Below are 21,770 nucleotides of genomic sequence, written 5' to 3' on the forward strand. Positions count from 1 at the left end.
AGTAAAAAAAGGTAAAAAGTGAAATAAGTTTTTTTTTAAATTATGCTACTACATAGCTTCGAAGAAAATTAAGTTGTTACGGTACCCAATACTTTACGACAACAATTAGAACTTTTATCAAAAGAGTAAATAAAGTCAAGTGAAAATACATAATTACTTCATTAAAAGGTGATTTAAACTTTAATAAGGCATTAATTTTAATGACTATTCTTGATCAACAGAAAGAATTAAAATATTAATGCACCACGTGAAAAATCTCAAACCTCTAAATTGACATAATTAAGGAATTACTTCGTTAAAATATTGCTTGCAGCCGTAATTTTAAACATTATTCTTTTAAGTATAGAGAAAGACTTTTCATAAGGATACATCAAATTTTTAAAAAATATAATTTTTGGTTTGAAAGTGTATACCACTAGAAGTGTTTAACGGTCTCCCATTATGGCATCCCATCAATCTACTTAATATTTAGCTACGCTAAATGTTTATGCGCAGGAAAGGTGTGATCGATTATATTCTTCTCCCCTGAAGAAAATAAAGAGTATTTTGACAGATTTACAATCTCTCGATTATGAAACGGCTCGCGTCTTTCTTTATGTTTAAAGCCTTCCCCTAATGCAAGACAGTTCTGAAATTTAAATCTTTTATTTGTGTACATAATGAGGTAAAATAATGATGTGTCTTATTAAGTAAGAATTTATCGTCATCCGATGTCCTAAAGAGCTGGCTTTAAGTAATTGAATTAGTTTCGTGGGATTTACAGTGAGAACCATAAAATAACATTGACATTTTAAAAGCGCCATTACTTGAAATCTACTTCATCTTACTCAAAATTAGATGTGCAATAGAATTAGATGCGTAGGAAAAAAAAGTTTCACACAAAAGTGACTTAGAAAGTTTAGAATAAAATATTTTAATGTTACCAAAGAATGAAAATGTTTGATTAGGATAAGAATACTTAGATTTAATCTTCATTACTGTTTTTCACAAAATAAAATTATTTAAGAATACCTAGAATTAATGTGCATTTGACATATTGTAACTAAGAGGAAGTATGAACAACTTTTATACATTAGCACAGTGGTTCGAAATATTTTTGAAGTTATACTTCTTATGCGACTTCCAACGAGGTTGCGTTAAACGTTTAACGCTACATTTTTATTGGTCAGGAAATCACGTGTTAGGATCCAGTTTTCCCTCATTCATTTCCATATTGTTTTGGTTCTCACTAGCATAAAAATAATAAAAGTCATAAAAGTACTGTTTTTCTATAAATATTTTTTTAGTTTGATTTGATACACATATAATTTAATAGGGTAATATTTTTTATTTTCAAATTAAGAGGATAACAATTGTAAAAAATGAGTGAAAACAATCCCACGGACAATGCGACGGATTTAAGGTTATGTCAAGGTACGTCACTTGCGAATATTAATTGATTGTTAGGTTTTCTCTTCTGAAATTACATTATGGCGCATTCACATACATTATTAATACAAATACATTTTCCAGGGCGAGATGATGAGGCAACCACAAGCACTTCCACTGTTTCAAGAGGTCCACGATGGAAAAATGCACAATATTACCGTGATTACAGAGCACGGAAGCGAGCGGAGCTGGAAAAAGAGTCGTTGAATAGAACTAGTGATCCTTCTACGACTGCTGATTCTTCTACAATTAGCGTCGCAGATTGCGAAGTTTAACTTCTTCCGCGCGGAAGGACTCCACGCACTATTTTTTTTGCTTACGGAACCCTAAATGATGGAGCTTCTTTTGGAGGAACACCAACTTACTGAGTAAAATTCATTATTTAGCAATAGTCAAATACTAACAAAAAAAAGGGAGGCTCGAATTAATTTGAAAAAAACTGTTTTTATGTTAGGCAGCTGAATTAGCAGTGGTTTCTACTTTAGTGGCTTTTGTCGTATGGTAAGTTAAAATTGAATAAAATATGCTTAATTATGGTTTTTAAAAAGAACTTGTAAACTGTGACAATGATTATCACAGAAAAATATTTCTATTTCTTTGAATTTGGTTATTTCATTTTGAATCGTAAAGATTGTTTATAAATATTGATGCAATTCTGATTATATTCGATGCAATTCTCATTTTGATTATGTAATTCTGATATTGATGTAAATGTATATTCTTTTGGTAATTCCTTTTTGTCTTTACTTTATATTGTAGTTGGAAAATAAATATATATTTTTCGAAATTTTGATATTTCCTTTTTCATTAGCAATTTATTCAAATAATTTCAAAAAATAATCAAAATATTATACATGCTTTTTTGAAGAAAAGCATAGTTAAGGGTTGCATAAATTATAATTGATTATAAAAAATTCCTAACTCACAGAACCTTTAGCTTCTACAAAATATTATTTCGGAAAGGCTGCATACCTGTTATTTCTATCGGATTCTGAAGGAAGATTTTATTTTTATATTTAATGTGATAGCAAAATTATTACATTCCTTCTTGGTTAGTGTTTTATCAAATTTAATTTAATATAATTTTAATTACCATTATATTTAAATAATTTTAACATATATAGTAAAAATTTTAATATTTATGATTGCCGTGTTGTGTTTAAGTAATAGCAAAAAAATTTACAATTTGACAACATTATGTTTTTATTTTTGTTCCTCCGATTGTTTCACTACCTTGTACGTACATACTTAAAAGTAAAACGAAAAGTTTGTTGTTATTTGTTGTTTGTTGTCCATTTAGTTTGTCTTCGAAAGGATTAGACAAAGCTTATAATGTACTTTTTCTTTTCTTAGGGTTCATACAACCAACCTTTGCTTTTTCCGATGTGATAGTAAAACGTAAATAAAAAATCAATTACTGACAAACATATTTGTATGTTTTGTGAGAGTTTAATCTCACCAACTTGCATTTACCATGCATTTATATGCATACTTAATTAATTTATGTGTAGTTAAAATCCTTCATAATGAAAGCAAAAATTTTACAATCACTTTAAGTACTTAATTCACTTTAACACGTTCACCCCGGGTGTTGCGCCTGAAAGCGGGACGGAAAAGAGAAAATACTGGTAGAAGAACTATTTCAATATTAGATAATATTCGGGAGGAGTTAATCTATTCTCAACAATAGCAATTCACTGTAAGGAAATTCAACACGGCGAAGAAGCAATTCAATAAAAAAATTGCATCCGTTAAAAACAATTGGTAGTTGTGGATTTTTATTATTCTCGGAAAAAAACTAAAAAATGAAATTTTAATTTGTTACCAGTTTTAACTCCGGTGCGCCCCCCAACGATGCAATCTAGCAATAATGTGGATACATTTTAAACTCTGCTGAATCCTGAATGTTTTTTGGCATACTTTCAACAAATTTTGCTGCGTTTTAATATTAGTATCCTTAATTATTGCAAAATAATATTTTTATTTGTTTTCGAGAGCAGATGTTAGAATACAAGAAAATCTTTTTTCTGGAATACCTTTGAACAAACCACAAGCTATTTATGATTACTGCCTTTAAAAACTTGAATAAACTTTAAGTTTTAAATCCTATTTAAATTCCTCAAGAAAATGCTTCTCACTACGAATGATTAATTATACCCCGAAATAACATACCGCTTACTTTCTTGAAATTGCTCATTATTCACACTAGCAATTAAAGTAAGATTGCTGTTCAGTTGCTCACAGTGAATTGGAATAACGTCATCAACCATTTAGTTATTTTTACGGTAATGAACCGTCTTCGTGATCCTTCAACAAAGCTAATTTCCAAGTTCTGTAATTACAGGTATTTCCTGATTGGTTTATTCGCTTGGAATTTTAAAAATCGCTCTCTAATTTTCATAGTTTTATCTTAGCACTTATTGACGGGTTATTTCTTATCCAATTTCATTCAAATGGTATTATTAATTAGATGGATTTAAGAGATGTAATACGGATTTAGAGTTTCTTCAGAATTTTTTAATATGAAATAAAAACAGAGATGATTTTGAAAATTCGAAATTTAATTTTCACTTGAGGATTTACGATAATTTCCTTTCGGATATTTTCCTTTTATCCGTTTCATTAATTATCTAAAACACAGAAAATAATTATTTTAAAAATATTTTTTTTGAATATTTTTTTACAGTTAACAGAATATTATTCAATGCCAGGGATGCCACAGGTGACTAAAAATGTAAAAATGGCAAATGTTGAATAAAAATTAGCAACATTTTCAAGCAATTTTTTTTTCAAGCATTTTCACTATTAAAAGTAGAGGCAAACAATCGCTTTTTTCTTATTTTAATTTATTGAAATTACATACATTACTTAGCTCAATTTAGGCATATAAACCTTTGTCAAATCGAAAGAAGAATTTAGAGAAAGACATAACTAAGGATACAGAGATGCCAACTTGATCCGGACAGCAAATAAATATTTTCGAGTGGTAGTTTATTAATGTGTAATTCGTGATTTAATAAATTCAATTTATTAGGTTTTTATACACCACTATTCTAAATAATTCGAAGGCTTAAACAATTCGTTACTTCGTACCTGTTAAATCATGCAACACTGATTGAAAAGTAAGCAAAATTAGTCAATTATATGCAAATTTAAGTTGTTTTCCTTTTTTAGATTTTTATGCCGCGTCCGCAGCTGTTTGGCATCTCTGAGGATGCATCCATACTTACGGCGGGTTTTGAACCTGACACATCAACACTTTTCTCATAGTTTGGCAGTCGATTCCGCACGACCAGGTAGGTTTTTAGTCAAATGCAACCAAATATTGTGTTTCGTTTAAATATGGAAAATTTGGAATGTAATTTATAGCTGGTAGTTACTGATGTGAAATTAAAGATTATTCGAGTTTTTATCACTGTTAACATTTTCAGTCTCTCATAACTTCCCTGCAATGCTACAGTAATACGCATTTAAGAGTTTCTTTGAAACTTATTAAATATTAAATAAAAAACATGAATTGGATGATTTAACATTTATTTTTCCTTTAGGAAGTTAATAATTTCTATCTGACTTTAGCTTTATTCGTTTTATTCATTTACTAGAGTATACTCTAATAATTACTTCACTGAAATAATTTTTGGTGTATTTAACAGGATACTAAATGCAAATTTTTTGTGTTATACTTAATAGGTATTCAAGAAATTATTTAGAATTTAATTATAAAATTTAAAAAGAAAAAAAAATAGAGAGTTTAAAAGTTATTTTTTACTTAGGAATTTATAGTCATCTTGTATCTGATATGTAGTTTTTATTCGTTTAATTTATTCTCTTGAACATTCTCTAACAATTATTTCACGATTATATTTTTCGAATTTTTAGTATAATTGACAGGATTAAGTGTCCAATTTTATTCAATGCTATACTGAATATGTAAAAGAGAGTGACTCAATAGGCGTGGCCAAATTAACTCAAATCATAAAAATCGCTACCGAAATTTGCACTTTTCAACAAATGTTTTTCTTAATGGTAGTAAAATTATAAATAACTTCATTCTCCTCAAAAGTTTTAGAAAAATATAATAGTGCTTGTAAATTCATAATAGAAATTCGATTTTTAAGATAACGCTTCAACGTTTAGATGTCTAAGAGGGAGTTTTCATGCAGATTTATTTTATTAAATTACTTACATGTAAGTGGAAAGTATGGGAGTAATTTTAAATTTAACTTACAAATCTACAAATAATACATTAACACGTTCACGCCGGGAAAAGTGAAAATACTGGTACGGGTAAAGAGATAATACTGGTAGAAGAACTATTTCAATATTAGATAATATTCAGGAGGAGCTAATCTATTCTAAACAATAACAATTCACTGTAAGGAAATTCATCACGCTTCGCTTCGCTTTATTTAAAAAGAACTGGGCACCTGGGCCGCGCAGCGGCCCCTATCCCATACATCGTGACATATGTACATTGTGTTTAAAAACATTTTGAAATTTTGCTACATTGTGGTGGCAAAATAAATTCATCACGGCGAAGAAGCAATTCAATATAAAAATTGCATCCGTTAAAAACAATTGGTAGTTATGAATTTTTATTATTCCCGGAAAAAAACTAAAAAATGAAATTTATTGTTACCAGTTTTTACTCCGGTGCGCTGCCAAGATGAGACAATCTAGCGTGACCCACCGGTGGGTCACCTGACGTGAACGTGTTAAAACATAGGTTTAGTAACACGAATAAATTTTCCCAAAAAGCATAGAAAATTGGTAGGACTGCATTTTCCTTACAAAATAACACAAATGAATTAACTGTCTGTTTTCCTGTTTTTGTCTGCTTTTCATCACCGCTAATAACTTTTCAGAACAGCAAGAACCCAAAAATTAATTAATTATAAAGAGATTTTTTTTAAAAAAAGAATATCAGCATCGAGACAAAGCCTTCATTATATATGTTTTAATTATTATATATATTTGTGGAAGAAAACTACTTAAAATTAAACTAATTAATCAAATATCGGAGCAATAATTTTACAGCCACTTTATATATACATAAATAAAATTTTCTCGCAAAACCGTTAGGGGTTGCATCTAGGCATGCATAATCCATACATCACATAAAAATATCCTCTTCCTGTCTTAGAATTTCTTGACCGGATAATTAATTTTCTATTTGACATTTTGGTAGCATAAATTAGTTTTCACCTTCTTTCTTATTCTAAACGCCTCCACCACGCTAAAAATAAATATAATTACGAAATTTGCTTTTAATGTCTGCTGACAAAACATGATCGGTGCTCCATTATCTTTGAAAGAAAGTCTAGAGGCCGTTTCTTTTTACGTGATTTATGCGTTTAATTATTTCTGAGTGTGTGTAAAGACTTTCTGATATTAAATATATTTATACGCAATTCATTAATTCAAAGCAAAACTCAAATCTTTACAAGAAAGAACAATAAAATTTTTATGATAAATTAATTAAATTTAACCATTAAGTTAGTTCCAAAGAAGATCTATGCTCAATATTTTCTACTAGGCTATTTTCTATTATTAATTTATAATGCATATAGAAAGAGATAATTATAGATATTAACAAATATGAAAAAAATATTTATATACGTTTTTAAATATATTAATAATAAATATATTTTAATGTATTAATATATTGTAATGTAATGTAATGTAATGTATTGTGTAATGTATAATGTAATGTATTGTAATGTAATAATACATATTTATAATGCATGAAATAATGTATTTAAATATATTAAATATTTATATATAAATATATTTGAAATATATTTTATTAATACAGACCAAAACTAATTTTTTATCTCTTTTAAAAGCCTTTTTCCGCAGCGGATCAATAGGTTTCCCTGCTAAAGGCTTTTGCAAAAACGCAAAAAAAGTGCAAACTTTCCAGTTTTTGCCACAAAGATTCTAGTTGTAAAATAATTTGTAGTTTAAAATTTATCTTATGTTTAATAGATGCGAATTTAAAAAAAATATTGATCGTTTAATATATTAAATTAATCTGAATTAAAAAAAATATTATTAACTTGCGGTGATTTTTTATTATAGTGAGAATAAACACCTTTTGATAATGAACATCTAAAATTTAAGAAAATGTGAGTCTGACAGGAAAATTAATCATTTATTTATTCCTTTTGTGTTCACTTTTATTTGTTTACCCACGACTTTTAACCTCAGTTCTATTAAAAGCCTACAAAATTGCCCGTCTAAGTAGTGGTTATAGATATTAGTTTCCTTTACAATTTATTCAGTTTAAAAAAGGAATTAGATGAAGAGAAAATATAAAATAAATTTAATGCAAACAATTCAGATCGTAGAATTAACGAAACTCTAAATCCAATCTAATGTTGCGATGCAACTCTAGAATCAAATAGAATCATGCAAAATAAATTAACTTTAATCGTATTTTTGATAACGGGGATAAATTTGCATTATGATTTAATTGAAATCCACCAAGATGCTCTAATTGCACTTGAAGGATGCAATTAAAATTTAGCTAACGACAAACATGATACGCAATCGACGTTTAACGGGCCTTTTCTTATATATCTTACTAAAATTTGGTTCATTAGATATTATTATTATTTGGTTCATTAGATATTATGTTCATTAGATGTAATATTATTAGAGGAGTGCTTGATTAAAGCTCGTTTTTATTTATTTTGTTAATTTAAAATAATTTTAATGTCCTTAAAATATTTTGTTATTTATTTATTACATTGTAATTAAGCAGAAGGCATTATCGTACTTTATTATTTAATAAGGTTTATTTCCAAATAATTGTTCCCTTTTTTAGGCGTTGCTTAACGGAACTTTGCTAAACTGAACCTCAGAATAAACTCAAATTGTCTGAAAGAATTTCAAAGAGAATTAAAGCTGGACTGTTTTTGCTGGAAAAAGAGAAAAAACTGGTAATAAAATCATTTCATATCTATACATTTTTTTGGGGGGGAAATTAAAAACTTAGGATACCAAATCATTTTAAAAGTATAAGACTGTTTCCTTAAGTAGAAAAAGCCTATTCTCGAAAATTATTATTGAAAATACTGTCTTAGTAGCCATGAACGTTTATTTCTTGCGTAAATAAGTTCGAATTATGAAACAAGTTTACTACCAGGTTTTTCTCTTTTCTGGGGTGCAAACAGCCCTGTAAGTTAGCCATGAAACAGGTATGCCAACTTGCTGCTCTTTGAGGGATTTTTTTTTTTAATTACCTGATGGAAGGAAAATTTGTATCCTAAACCATTTGGGGTTTGTTCAAAATATTTTTTTCCTGAGATAGCAAACTGAAGCAGAAAATTTCGTCACAAATTGAATTTTTATAAAACTTTTTTTAGCTTGTTAAAGACCAATTTCTTCATTTCAGGAGGGATCTTCTGTTCCAAAAGTTACTAACTGTTAGCACAATTACTTCATTATTAGTTTCTATTCTTAAGAAGAAAGAAAACATGCAGATCTATAGCGATATATTAGTAACACAATTCTTCCCAATTAAATCTCTACTCATGATGCGCTGATATGTTTGTTAACCAATGTACGAAAATTTCCACTTTGTTTACAAATTAATGTTCTACCACTCTATTTACAATTGAATTTTTTACATTTTTAGGACAAGGTAATCATTTCTTCCAACTTTAACTCTACTATTATAAAATTTTATTTTTACATTTAAAGTGGTAGTAAAGTGCAAGCCTGCTATTTTAATCTTTGCATTTATAAATTAAATTCAAAATTATATTGACCACCATGACATTTAAATAAGTTCGACATATATATAAATGAATAATACTACTCATGGGGTAAATTATCTGCGGAGAGATTAGAAGTTGGCAGGTATAAAATTGTACGCTTCCGCCAAAGATATTCAAAAGAATTGTAAAAAATATAAAGAATTTTGTCGAACTTAGCAAAATTTTTTCGAGCTTTATTACAAGTAACGTAACAAAAGGGGTAGCGAGCAAGTTTACACCTAATATCTTAATTACTAATAATGACAAAATAACATTTTTTATGTACCTTTAAAGTATTTATTAGCAGTGGTGAAACAAGGTAACTTTAAATCAATTATATTAAATTAACCTTTTGCACTCGAAGTCCTTTCAGCAATTAAAAAAATGGACACAACCACTAACATTTTTTTACAAGCTTACCTTATATACACGGAGATCGCTGAAAGAAGTGGTAACTAAACATTATGATGGAAAAAAATTTCACTATTAGAGTGGTGGATAATTTACAGGCGACAGTGGTGATTGACAGTCACCTCTCTAGTGGAAAAGGTAAACAGTTATAGATTGAAACATAAAGTTTTTTACATCTTGCTACCGGAGCAAGTTAGCAAAAACGGAATTGTTCTGTAATTGCAATACCTGGAACAACCATGCATATATGATTGGCTTACCAGGGTTTATTTGAGCAAGGAAAATCCTACATTCATATTTAAATTTTTGCTAGTGCATTTAAATTAATTTAGCAAAACATTTTATAACGCAAAAAATGTCGAAAAGTTATTCTAAGAAATTTCCTAATTTCTCTTTAAAAACATTTCATTAATTCCGCATGAAACAAGAGCATTTTTGATCAATAGTTCAACATTTATTTCTGCAATCGTTTGAAGAATAAAAAAAATCAGTTAACTAATTTCCTGAAAATCATTTATTTGTTCCAAAAATTTATGATATTTATTAAAAATTCAATATATATTTCATAAATGAAATCAATACATAAACAACTTTCGATCATAAATAATTTTGTTGATTTGTTTTGCAAAGCTTAGCAAGTCTTACCTGGCAATGGGACACTACAGCAGACGATCTTATTGCGGTCTTTGTGTTTACACTCGCCGAAGTCGACGGTGTCAAAGTAGAAGACACCAAAGTGGTACTTGAACTTGCCGCGATTTTAGGATGTTGTGGTAAAACCACAGTCATAACGCTCAACATCGAAATATTTAAAAGAATTTTAAATTAAACAATCATATTTAAGAAAGCCTGTTTCCTTCTAGAATTTTTCTTCCATACAATTTAAGTTCTTTGTTTTATTAAACGCAAACGATAATTCAAGGAGAAGACTACTCACAACCGAATAGTCTCACTACTCAGCAAGAACTGTAGAATGTGGGTGGACGAAATGTTCTATCCCACCGAATAATCGATACTGGGGAGTTAGAGCGCTACCCTAGCTTGATTTCCGGTAGTTTGGCTGAGATTTTGGCAAACGACAAACTCACTTCTATCTACTTTATGTTATTCGATACTTCATTTTAGAATATTTTTTCCTTATTATTTTCATTCTTTTTTCTTTCAATAAAGCAACAGTTGAAGTAAACCATTAAATTGGTACACCATTGTGATTTTCTTTTATAAAATGGCGATTTTTCTAAATGAAGTCATGAATTGTAAGGGAAAGTGGGGTCAATTGTAACATTTTTTACTTAACTATTTTTAACTAACAAAAAATCCAATATATTATTAGTATTAATTGACAGACGAGTAAAGTAGACTATCCCCTACTAGAAAAAAAATACCTTATTTTAAATGTTATTATATTAGTTATTAACAATTTTTGACAGTCGTACGCTTGTTCCAATTGTCCCCACTTACGGGGTCAATTGTAACAGTTCATAAATTCAACTAAAACATAGTTAGTTATACATATTATCATAGTTGTGATATATTTTTTTATTGATCAAAATAGTAGCGATATTTTAGGAGTAAAAATAATAATGAGCAGAGACCTAAAGGGTTAAACTTTTAACTTTAAGGGGTTAAAAATTTTAATTTCTGCTGTGAAAGGTGACAAATAAAATAATGCACATGCAACATAATATAAATGATATAGGAAACTATTGGTGGTTCTTAAAGAGTTAAGTAATGGTTTGTAAACATAAGATTATTTATTTTCAGCTGTTACAATCGTCCCTTTACTTATTGTTACAATCGTCCCCGAGACGCCATTTCAGCTTCATTTGTTAAAAACAATGCTAGTTAATTAACAAAACTAATTTTTTTTGAAATGTTAATTAAGGTGTCCACTTGCATATTCAGTTAATAATTTTTATTTGTTTAAACAAAATTACTTTGTTACAATATAATATTCTAATACCAAAAAAAAGTACTTACGTAGCGTGAAAATATCTTTTGTGATGTAACTCTTTCAAAACTACATAAAAATGGTGGCCAGCAGGGGTGTACATGCAGATTTATTAAATACACCTTGTGCGCCACCTAGGAAACAAATCTTAGATTTGTTTCCTAGATTATCTAGAACCCGACATTCGAAATTTTTGCTCTGTTACAATCGTACCCTGTTACAATTGACCCCACTCTCCCCTATTGTAAATAAAACCGTTTTTATAGATGAAAAAAAAAATTTAGAAAAAATTTAAAGATTAATTTCTCGTGTTTTCGTTTCAACTAACACTTAATTTTTATGGTCTAGTATCAGACAATCAAACCTATGTAAAAAAATTTTATTTAGGAAATGTTAATATAATGTGTCCTTACAACCCAAAAATATTAAAAGAAATTAAAATATTAGTAAACATTTTGTTTTAACTTTTAATTGCAAAATAATTGTTGTTGTTTTTTTGAAAAAATGACTTAACACTAGAGTTTAGAAACCGGGTCTGAAATTAAGACAAAAAAGAAAAATGACTGACAGTAAAATTATTTGATTTGTAGCTGGCTTTCTCGCGAAGTAAAAAATGCGCTAACTGTTTACAATCATAAATAAATCATCATTTACTCTCACAGGAAATACAATCTTACATGTATGTTATAACTGCTTAAAAAAAATCTTGGCAGTCATGGAATAGTTCTTAACTCTTCCTGAAAACAAACTAAAACAAAATGATTTTCTTCCCAGTTTTTTCACGCTTTTGTCTTGATATATTTAAACTAATATGATAATACAATATAACTTGCTCCGATTTATAAAAAGAGGATTTTCCAGTGTTAACGAAAGTTATTTTTAGTTGAGAGTATTCATCTTAATTAAATTTTTTATCACTACCTATCAAAAATTCAAATTAGCATTAAAAGGGCGCATTGCATTTATGTTATGGTTATTCTATAAGTTTTGCTACTTAACTCGCACCCTATTTATGTAAGCTTTTGCAGAGAGAGCAGAGGTGCCAACTGCTCCGGATAATCCAAAATAATTTAAAATCCGGTAAATAGATACAACTAGATTTCTAAAATATTCAACTAATTTCGCTTTCTCTCAAAAAGGTTTAGCATAATTTATTAACACCAAAGTGGCGTATTATATAAGTCTTCGAGTTATTTAGAAATAGTGGTGGATAAAAATTTAGTAAATTAAATTTATTAAGCCAAGAATCACAATTAATAAAATACCGCTCGAAAATATTAATTCGCTGTCCGGAGCAAGTTGGCATCTCTGAAAGCGGGGTAGTTGAAACCTGAAATAAATAATAAATCATTTATTTAGATGGTTGCAAATTAACAATTACAATTGAATTAACAATTGAAATTTAAAACAGGAATTATAATATCTCTTATAAATGCCCTGAGTAATAAATTAGAGCTATTACTTTTTCGCAGGGCGGAATAATTTAATAATAAATCAAAAAAAAAATTTAAAGTTTATTGGATTGATAATCAAATATTAAAGCATAAATTTTGCGACTACTTTAAATATAAAAAGAAAGCATACCTTTCCTGCCAACTTTTAATCCCTTCCATTATCATTTTTCCCAGTGGTATTAAAATGAAATTAAAAGTTCAATTTTAAGCAAACATATACGTTGCATTTGAAAAAACTTAAGTTGACGACCAGATAGTATCACATATTAATATATATGCTTAGTTTTTGTAAGAATAGTGGTGATCAAAATCATTTAAAAATTAAGTTTTAAAAGAAAAAATAGTATATATTTACTACCACTTTAAATATAAAAATAAAATTTTCGGGAAAATCCAAAAGAGTTAGCAGGTATGCTTTCAATTCTTGAGATTCTTGCTAAATATTTTTTCCCGTGATAGTAAAATAAGAAATTTTTCAAACAAATATATTTTTTTAAAAGAATTATTCTCGGGTAAGTCAAAATTTTACAATTGTAACAAAAAAACACAAAATTTAAAATTTTTATGATGTAAATTGGCTTCAATGTGCTTAGTCATGGGTAAAATCAATTTTGAAAAAAAAAAAAAAAAAAACTTCAGATGGTTTTAAGCTATAGGATTTTTTTTTCTTTTTTTGCAGTATCTATTTAAAAATTTGTATTTCGAGAATAATTCAAATTAATTGAACAAAAACTTCAGGCGTTATGAAAATCAGTGAATATTTTTCAATACTATATTGAATAAAAAGAACTTAAGGACTGTTAAATATTATAAATAATAATCATACTTCACAAATAAATTTTTACTTCGAATTCAATAAAATAAAAATAAACGAAAAGCAATAAAATAATTTATAAACAGTTATCAACGTGAAATTATTTAGGAATTTAACAATGAAAGCAAGATCGTGCGTCACTTTAAAATTACAAAAGTTGTAAAAAAACTTCTGTAGTTAACACTGTTTGTTATTTTTCATTTCGTAGAAAATTACTCTTTTACAGTTGGTTGCCATAGCAACGTCAAATAAAAGGAGAATCATATATGAGAAGAAGGGGGCGTTATTATTATTATGGAGACAAAAAAAATGAAATTGCACATTCTCCATAGCAGGAAAAGGAAAAACCACTTCTCTTGAAACCAAACATAAGGCAGTGAAAAATGATTATTATTGTGCTTTTAGAGTGCTGAAAAATTGTCTTTACTGTTAAATTCTTTAAGAAATCTTTATTTAATACTGTTTTTATTTGATCACCGTGTGGGGGAGAATATACTTTAATTTAAAATTTTTGCTGTCCTATTATTTTGTTTATAACGTTTAACATTTTCTATATATTCTTAATATTTTCTATATATTTCTTTATATTTTTATTCTTAAAAATACTTACTATCTCACAAGTAATTTAAAATTAATAACTAAACTTTTATTAAAAGTTACTAATAAATAACTTTTGAAAAATAATTTTTATCCATCACTACATAAAAGAAAGTTCTAGGCACATAGTTCTATAAAACAGTATGAGTATACTATTTTTATTTGTTTTCGAGAGCACCTTTGAACAAACCACAAGCTATTTATGATTATTGTCTTTAAAAACTTGAATAAACTTTAACTTTTAAATCCTATTTAAATTCCTCAAGAAAATGCTTCTCACCGCGAATGATTAATTATACACCGAAATAACATACCGCTTACTTTCTTAAAATTGCTCATTATTCACACTAGCACTTAAAGTAAGATTGCTGTTCAGTAGCGCACAGTGAATTGAAATAACACCATCAACCATTCGTCATCAACCAAAACCACTTTTCTCTTATAACCGAACATAAAGTCGTGAAAAATATTTGATTATTATTGTGCTTTTAGAGAGCTGAAAAATTGTTTTTACTTTTATATTCTTTAACCCCTTGGGGACGGGTAATTCAGAAAAGCATTCGTATAAAATCAGGATTTACGTTATTAAATAAAAAACGGTAACTTAAATATAGTCGTTTCTAATTTGACAGACTTACTTTGCTTTTACTATAATTATTGTTAGTTTAATCATATATATAATCAATGTTAATTCAAAGTATAACTAAATAGTTTTATTTTGAACAAAGTAATGGTGAATTAAATAAATCAAACAATTATAACTCCGCCCACAAATAAACTGCTAAAGAATTATTTTGATTACCAGTTTTATCTTTTCACCCTGGTTGATACGGTTTTATGCTATCACGTATTTGTGACAGTCGGCATCTTTATTTATTACTGTTTTTATTTGATCACCGTGTGGGGAAGAATATGCTTTAATTTAAAATTTTTGCTGTCCTATTGTTTTGTTTATAACGTTTAGCATTTTCTATATATTCCTAATATTTATATTCCTATTCTAAAAATATATTCCTAATATATATTTTCTATATATTCTAAATATTTTTATTCTTAAAAATACTTACTATCTCACAAGTAATTTAAAATTAATAAGTAGAACCAGTTTTATTTTTCTTTTGAAAAATAATTTTTACCCATCACTGCATAAAAGAAAGTTATAGGCACATGATGATGATGAAGAACTTATGTCATACTATACCTTTTGAAAAGCAAGCAAAAATAGTCAAGTATTTGTTAAATTTACTTCGTAGTTATTTACCGTTATTTTAATTATTTTGGCGTGTCCGGAGCAGTTGGCATCTCTGCTGTATGAGTTTCCTATTTAATTGTTACGACGGAGATATTTTATCACACGAATTAATATACACTCTCTTGACATTCGGTACATGCCATCTCCTAAGTCCAAGCTCCCCACAATTCTGCAATTATGGGATATATTTTTTCTAGAGCTGCTTAATTTTAACCCATTAAGTGCCATCTCTCGCACGAAGACTTCTCGAAAAAAAAGAGACTGATATTAAATTATTTCATTCTTGGAAATTTCCCTCTTGAGAAAAACAAGATAGTTGGTATTCACCACAATTTATTTATTCATAGAATATATATATAGCCGACCGGCCTGTGTAGGGGGCAGTGAAGTGCCCTTGCATAAGAAAGGTTCTGGGTTCGAATCCCGGGCAAGGCATGGATGTTATATATATATATATATATATATATATATATATATATATATATATATATATATATATATATATATATATATATATACACCGGACACGCCAAAATAATTAAAAAAACGGTAAATAACTACAAAGTAAATTTTGCAAATATTTGATAATATAAGAGGTATGAGAAGAGGTGAGAGAATGTAAGAGAATATAAGAGGTATAGCAGGAGCTTAGTCCTATGGAGTGTTGAATTATGTAAGCCTACGAATTATTTTGAAATAGTGGTGGATAAAAATGTACTAAATTGAATTTATTAAACCAAGAATCACAGTTAATAAACTACCACTCTAAAATATATATTTGCTGTCCGGAGCAAGTTGGCATGTCTATATATATATATATCTTGTTTCGATCAGGATTTAAGTCAATGTGATAGTATGAAACATCATTTGTAGCCAGATTTAGAAAATTTCATATGAGTCAAAACATAAACTACCATTTTTTCTAAAAGAATCTTTTTATTTCAAAATCAAATTATGTAATTTCTCTTTAGTAGTCTTAAATAGGTCATAACAACAAAAATAAATATTATTATAAGGTTTTTTTTTAAATGTTTGTTCCAATTGTTTCCAAATAATGACTGTCAAAATCGTCGTTATTAGAATCGAAAATGAAATAGAAGAGAATAAAATTTACAATCCTTTTAAATATTCGAAGGGAATTTTTCTTTAAAACTCTCCATGTACATATATTTTGATAAAAATTCATCTCATGAGGGCAATAACATCATTCTTTATATTCAGCAGTTTTCCAGTGGAAATACCTGAAACTTGTAAAGAACCTACCTGGAAACAACAATACAAAAGAACAGTTTGATGTAAAAATGTCACCTTTAAAATGAATGACATGTCTCTACATTTTCCCAGCTGAACGATAATGTATACTCAAAAGTAATATAACAGTAAATGTAAAGAAGTGTGGTAAATTCGAATGGTTATAACAAAAATAATCCCCCTATTCAAAAATTTTGAATTCTGTTAGCGATTTTGCATGCCCTCAAAATATCCCTACAGCTCATTCAAACCATCTGAGAAACTGTTAACATATTTTCTCAATAAAGCTTTTCATACGAAAGTAGTTTCAATCGAAAGTGAAAAATTTATTTCAATTCACTTTTTTCTAGTTTCTAAGCCTGAATATTTTACAGTTTTGGTCTATTCCGAATCGTGTGTGTAAGTATACTTCGAATCTTTTTTTTCTTGCTTTCTTCTGTGCTTAAATTTCCCAACAGAATATATTCGATTTTCAGATCAATATATCAAGTTCCTTTAAATTTTACGTATCCATAGTAAAGTTATATGGTAAAGAAAACTGTGGGGAAGACTAGATTTCTATTATCATTAATTTTAAGATATGCTAAAAACCTAAAAAAAAATTAAGCTATGTCCAAAGTCCTTCAAGGCAATTAAAAACTCAAATTATAATTTCGAATTCTAAAAAATAAAAAAGGCATAACAAAATCCGAAAAAATACGAGCTGAAATTATAATAATTTTGCATTCAATTTTATTAAAGATAAGGTGACATGCAAAAATATATTTTTGTTTTGTTTTCTTTCCTTACTTTTTAATAGTATCTTTAAAAAAAAATCTAAATCTAAAATAAAGGATTTTCTTTTAAAAAAATCTATTTACTGTTTTCAACTTACAATAGCATAAATGCGAAACCAGAAGTCGTGGTATATTTAAAATGATAGCTAAATATATGCTAAGGGCTGGTCTATAAATTATGCCATGCTTGTCGGAGAGTTAGTGTCTTTATGAAATTGTGACAGTTTGTGATAAGAAGGAGAGAGGATGCAAGAAGAAGTGTAACATAGAACATTTATGTTAAAATTAAAATATTTAAAATCAGCTTATTAAATATTGGTTTTATTATTATTCTTTTTTTTTTTCTTTATTGCTTTTATCTAAAAGAAGAATTGTTTTTTTTTTATAAATTTGTTATATAAACGATGTTTTTTTTAATTTTTTTTATCTTCCAAAAAATATGCTTTCCATCTGGGTCATCACCTACTACATAGTTCTTTTTAGTAGTCTACGTGGATTTACCTAACACGTTGAATGCCGTGGGGTCATCGGTGACCGGCACTGAGTTTGTTCGTAGCACCGCGGGGGTCACCGGTGACCGGTGAAGCCAAGATTATTAGAAATGCATTAATTCGAGTAAATCTTTAATTTTTTTATGCTGTTATCGTTACTAAAACGGTTTGAAGATATTAATGCAATATAGAACACACAAAAATAGTTTTATTTATAGACGCAATTATGCCAACTTGCTCCGGACAGCGAATAAATATTTTCAAGTGGTAGTTTATTAATTGTGAATCTGGGTTTAACAAATTCAATTTAGTAGATTTTTATCCACCACTATTTCTAAACAATTCGTAGGCTTATATAATTCACCACTTGTATCGGACATAGCATGCTAAACCTTTTTAAAAAAAACTAGCGAAATCTGCCAAATTTTGCTCGTAGTTATTCACCGTTTAGCCAGACGGGCAAGCCATTTAAAATTAGCGTGGCCTTCAACGTGATCCAGTTGTGCTTATGATACAAAAATCTATTTCAAAAGTATTTGAGAGAAAGTTTTCATATATATTTGAGAATTGAATCTTTAGTGGTTGTGACAAGTAAATAAGACAAACCAATTATATTCATAAATTTAAAAAACATTAAGACGTATACTTGCTATCACTTCCCTAATTTTTCCAGATATTCTAGTCCTAGTGTTTCGATTTTATTGGGCACCTGGGCCGCGAAGCGGCCCCTATCCCATTCATCTGGAATTTTTAGAACAGTTTTGGTTGAACAATGAGGTAAGCAGGCAATGGAGTTGCTTTTATGAATGTTTCAAGCTCTTTGCTTGAATAACTAAAAAGGAATCAAAAATAAATTGAGCAGCTTGCTCTAAACTGTGTTTGTTTGATTTTGGAGTTGTTCAGAATTGTATCAGCATGAGGAAACGTTATTTTCAGAAAGGTTGATGAAATTATTTGTTTTGATAGTTATGATATGAGGCGTCGGAGGTGAAATGTGCAGCTATTGGTCTGTAGTTTTTATCTTTGATATAATTTTCAAATTTAAAGATTTCATTAAAATTTGCTGTTTTACATTCTATGGCTTTATCGAAAAAATCTGCATTTAGCTTGTATATATGCTGTGATAGAGTTGGTATTTTGAGGTCTGCATGTATATTGGTATTCCGGATGAACCATCTTGCACAGGTTATTTTTCTAAGGATCTTGTTTTGGCATTGGTTTAATTTCTTAAGTAGATGTTGAGGTATCGTTGTCCAGGCAGGTGAGGCATAGGTAAGTATTGGGCGGATCATTGCTGTATATAGTAGCTTCTTTAGTTTAAGTGACATATGCTGATTATATATTAATGGTTGTATGGCTATTATTGCTGCATTTGCTTTATCTATTGTGCTTTTGATGTGATCATTCCAGGTGAGTTTGCTATTGATTATAAGGCCAAGATAATTTGCTTTTTTAACTATTGGTATTGGTATGTTGAACATTTTTGGTTGAAGTTGTGGAAGTATTTTAATTCTTCTTTTTTGTATAATTAATATTTGTGATTTTCCAGCATTCACTGCAGTTTTCCATTTTAAGCACCAGTCTTCTATTTCGTCTATATGGTCTTGTAGTTTTTGAAGAGCATGATTTGGGTTTCTGGATTTAATAATAATACCGGTATCGTCTGCGTAATAGGCTGTTATGCTGTTATAATCGGCTTTGTTTATAGGAAAATCATAAGTGTATAATATGTATAATATCGGTCCCAGAATGCTGCCCTGTGGTACTCCAGCTGTGATGTTTCTCTTTGTGGATTTTTTGTTTTTGATGGTGATTTGAAATGTTCTATTAGAAAGATAGCAGGATAGGAGTTTGATTATGCCGGGTGGAAAATTCAGCTGTATGAGTTTATATATTGTACCAGTGTGCCATACTTTATCAAATGCTTTGGATATGTCGATCATCAGGAAGGCTATTGTTTATTTATGATTGCTCTGCCAGTATAGTCTATTATTCGGAGTAACTGTTTGGTGGTATCTAGTTTTTGTTGGAATCCATACTGTTCGTCGGGGAGGGCTGTAAGAAGTGGTTTTATTCTATTGTAGATGATTTTTTCGTATATTTTTTCAAGTATGTTAAGTAGACTGATTGGGCGATAACTCTCAGGGCAGCTTGGGTTCTTATTTTTCTTGAGAAATAGAATGACTGATGCATTTTTCCAGATTTGTGGGTAGTAATTATGAGCAAGGCAGACATTAAAAATATGCGTGATTTTGCAGATGTAGTTGTTTGGTAATAGTTTTATCATCTTATTCTTTATCCCGTCCTCACCTGGAGCTTTATTGTTTTTCAGTTTTTGTATGATGCAGCTAACTTCTTGATTATTGGTTGAATTTATTGTTTCTGGGATGAGGTGTTCAGTTTGAAAATTATTAACTTCTTCTGTGATGATATTGTGATGATTTTGGTCAGAGTTGATATTTGGTGAAAATTGATTTTGAAGTGAATCTGCGAATATCTCGATTTTTTCTGATATTGTGTAAGCTGTGCCTGATGGTCCATTTATTGGTCTTCTATTTGAGGAGTTGTTTTCAGTTTCTTGGCCATTTTCCATATAGAGTTGTTGGTAATGCAGAGGGAGGCGATTTTTGCCTGCCACAGCTGTTTTTTTATATTTTTTACTGTGTTTTTTAATCTGGTTATTGAGTTGTTTTATTGCGTCCAGGTGTGCTGGGTCGTAAGTTCTTTGGTACCATTTCCTGTGCGAGTTCCTTAATCTTATTATATTCTTTATTTCAGGTGGTAATCTGTAATGATGGGCAATATACTTGGTTTCTGTGGAAGCGTTTTTAAAAGCATCTGTTATTTCATTCTGGATTTGCTGTATATAGTTTTCTATTGCAGTTTCGTTTTCCAAGGATGGTAGGTCTGTTCCATTGATTGTAAGAGTATTTTGAAAATGGTTCCAGTCTGTTTTATAATTTGGTTTCTCAGATTGTTCTATGGTTTCCCCAACGAGCAGTTGAACTGGCAGATGATCTGATGACAAATGGTTAAGAGCGCAGGCGAGCATAGGAACATGCATGTTTGTTATTGCGAAGTCTAGTATGTCCGGACTATGGTTAATCCGATTTGGAATGTAAGTTGGAGTTGTTGGTGCTACTACTGTTAATTGATATTTGCTAATAAGATCTCTCAATTTTGAACCACTGTGATTGAAGTTGTTGCAGCCCCATATTGGATGTTTGGAATTAAAGTCACCTGCAACTATTGTATCTAGGGTGGCTGGAAATAGGAGGTTCATATCATTATCTGTTAATTTAGTTTTTGGAGAATTATAAATTCCTGTGATTTTGATGTTCTTGTTTCTGTAGCTTAATAAAATAGAAATTTGCTCATATCCATTATCATCTTTTGAGTTATATTCTGTTGTTAATAAGTTGGTTTTTGCTAGAAGTGCTACGCCGCCCCCTCTGTACCTTCTATCACATCTGTAGATTGTATAGTTGGCTATTTTAAGATTTTGGGTTGCATTTAGATGAGTTTCTGTTATTATGAATATATCAGGATTGTGTTCTATTATAAAGCTTTTTAGTTCATGCT

At 29.0% G+C, this 21,770-nt stretch overlaps 1 protein-coding gene across 1 annotated transcript in view; it reads right to left on the reverse strand.

Annotated features, from left to right (window-relative positions):
- LOC107449950 (uncharacterized) overlaps positions 1-10,597 on the reverse strand; it is a 273,510-nt gene extending 262,913 nt beyond the window's left edge. The window contains exon 1 of the mRNA XM_071185666.2: positions 10,248-10,597. Within this exon, the coding sequence (XP_071041767.2) occupies positions 10,248-10,403 (156 nt within the window). The 5' untranslated portion in view covers positions 10,404-10,597. The remainder of the gene's footprint in view (positions 1-10,247) is intronic.
- Positions 10,598-21,770: the final 11,173 nt, after the last annotated feature.

This window comes from Parasteatoda tepidariorum, chromosome 5 (genome assembly GCF_982258835.1).
Source record: "Parasteatoda tepidariorum strain Cologne lab strain chromosome 5, Ptep-v5.0, whole genome shotgun sequence".
Taxonomy (NCBI): Eukaryota; Metazoa; Arthropoda; class Arachnida; order Araneae; family Theridiidae; genus Parasteatoda; species Parasteatoda tepidariorum.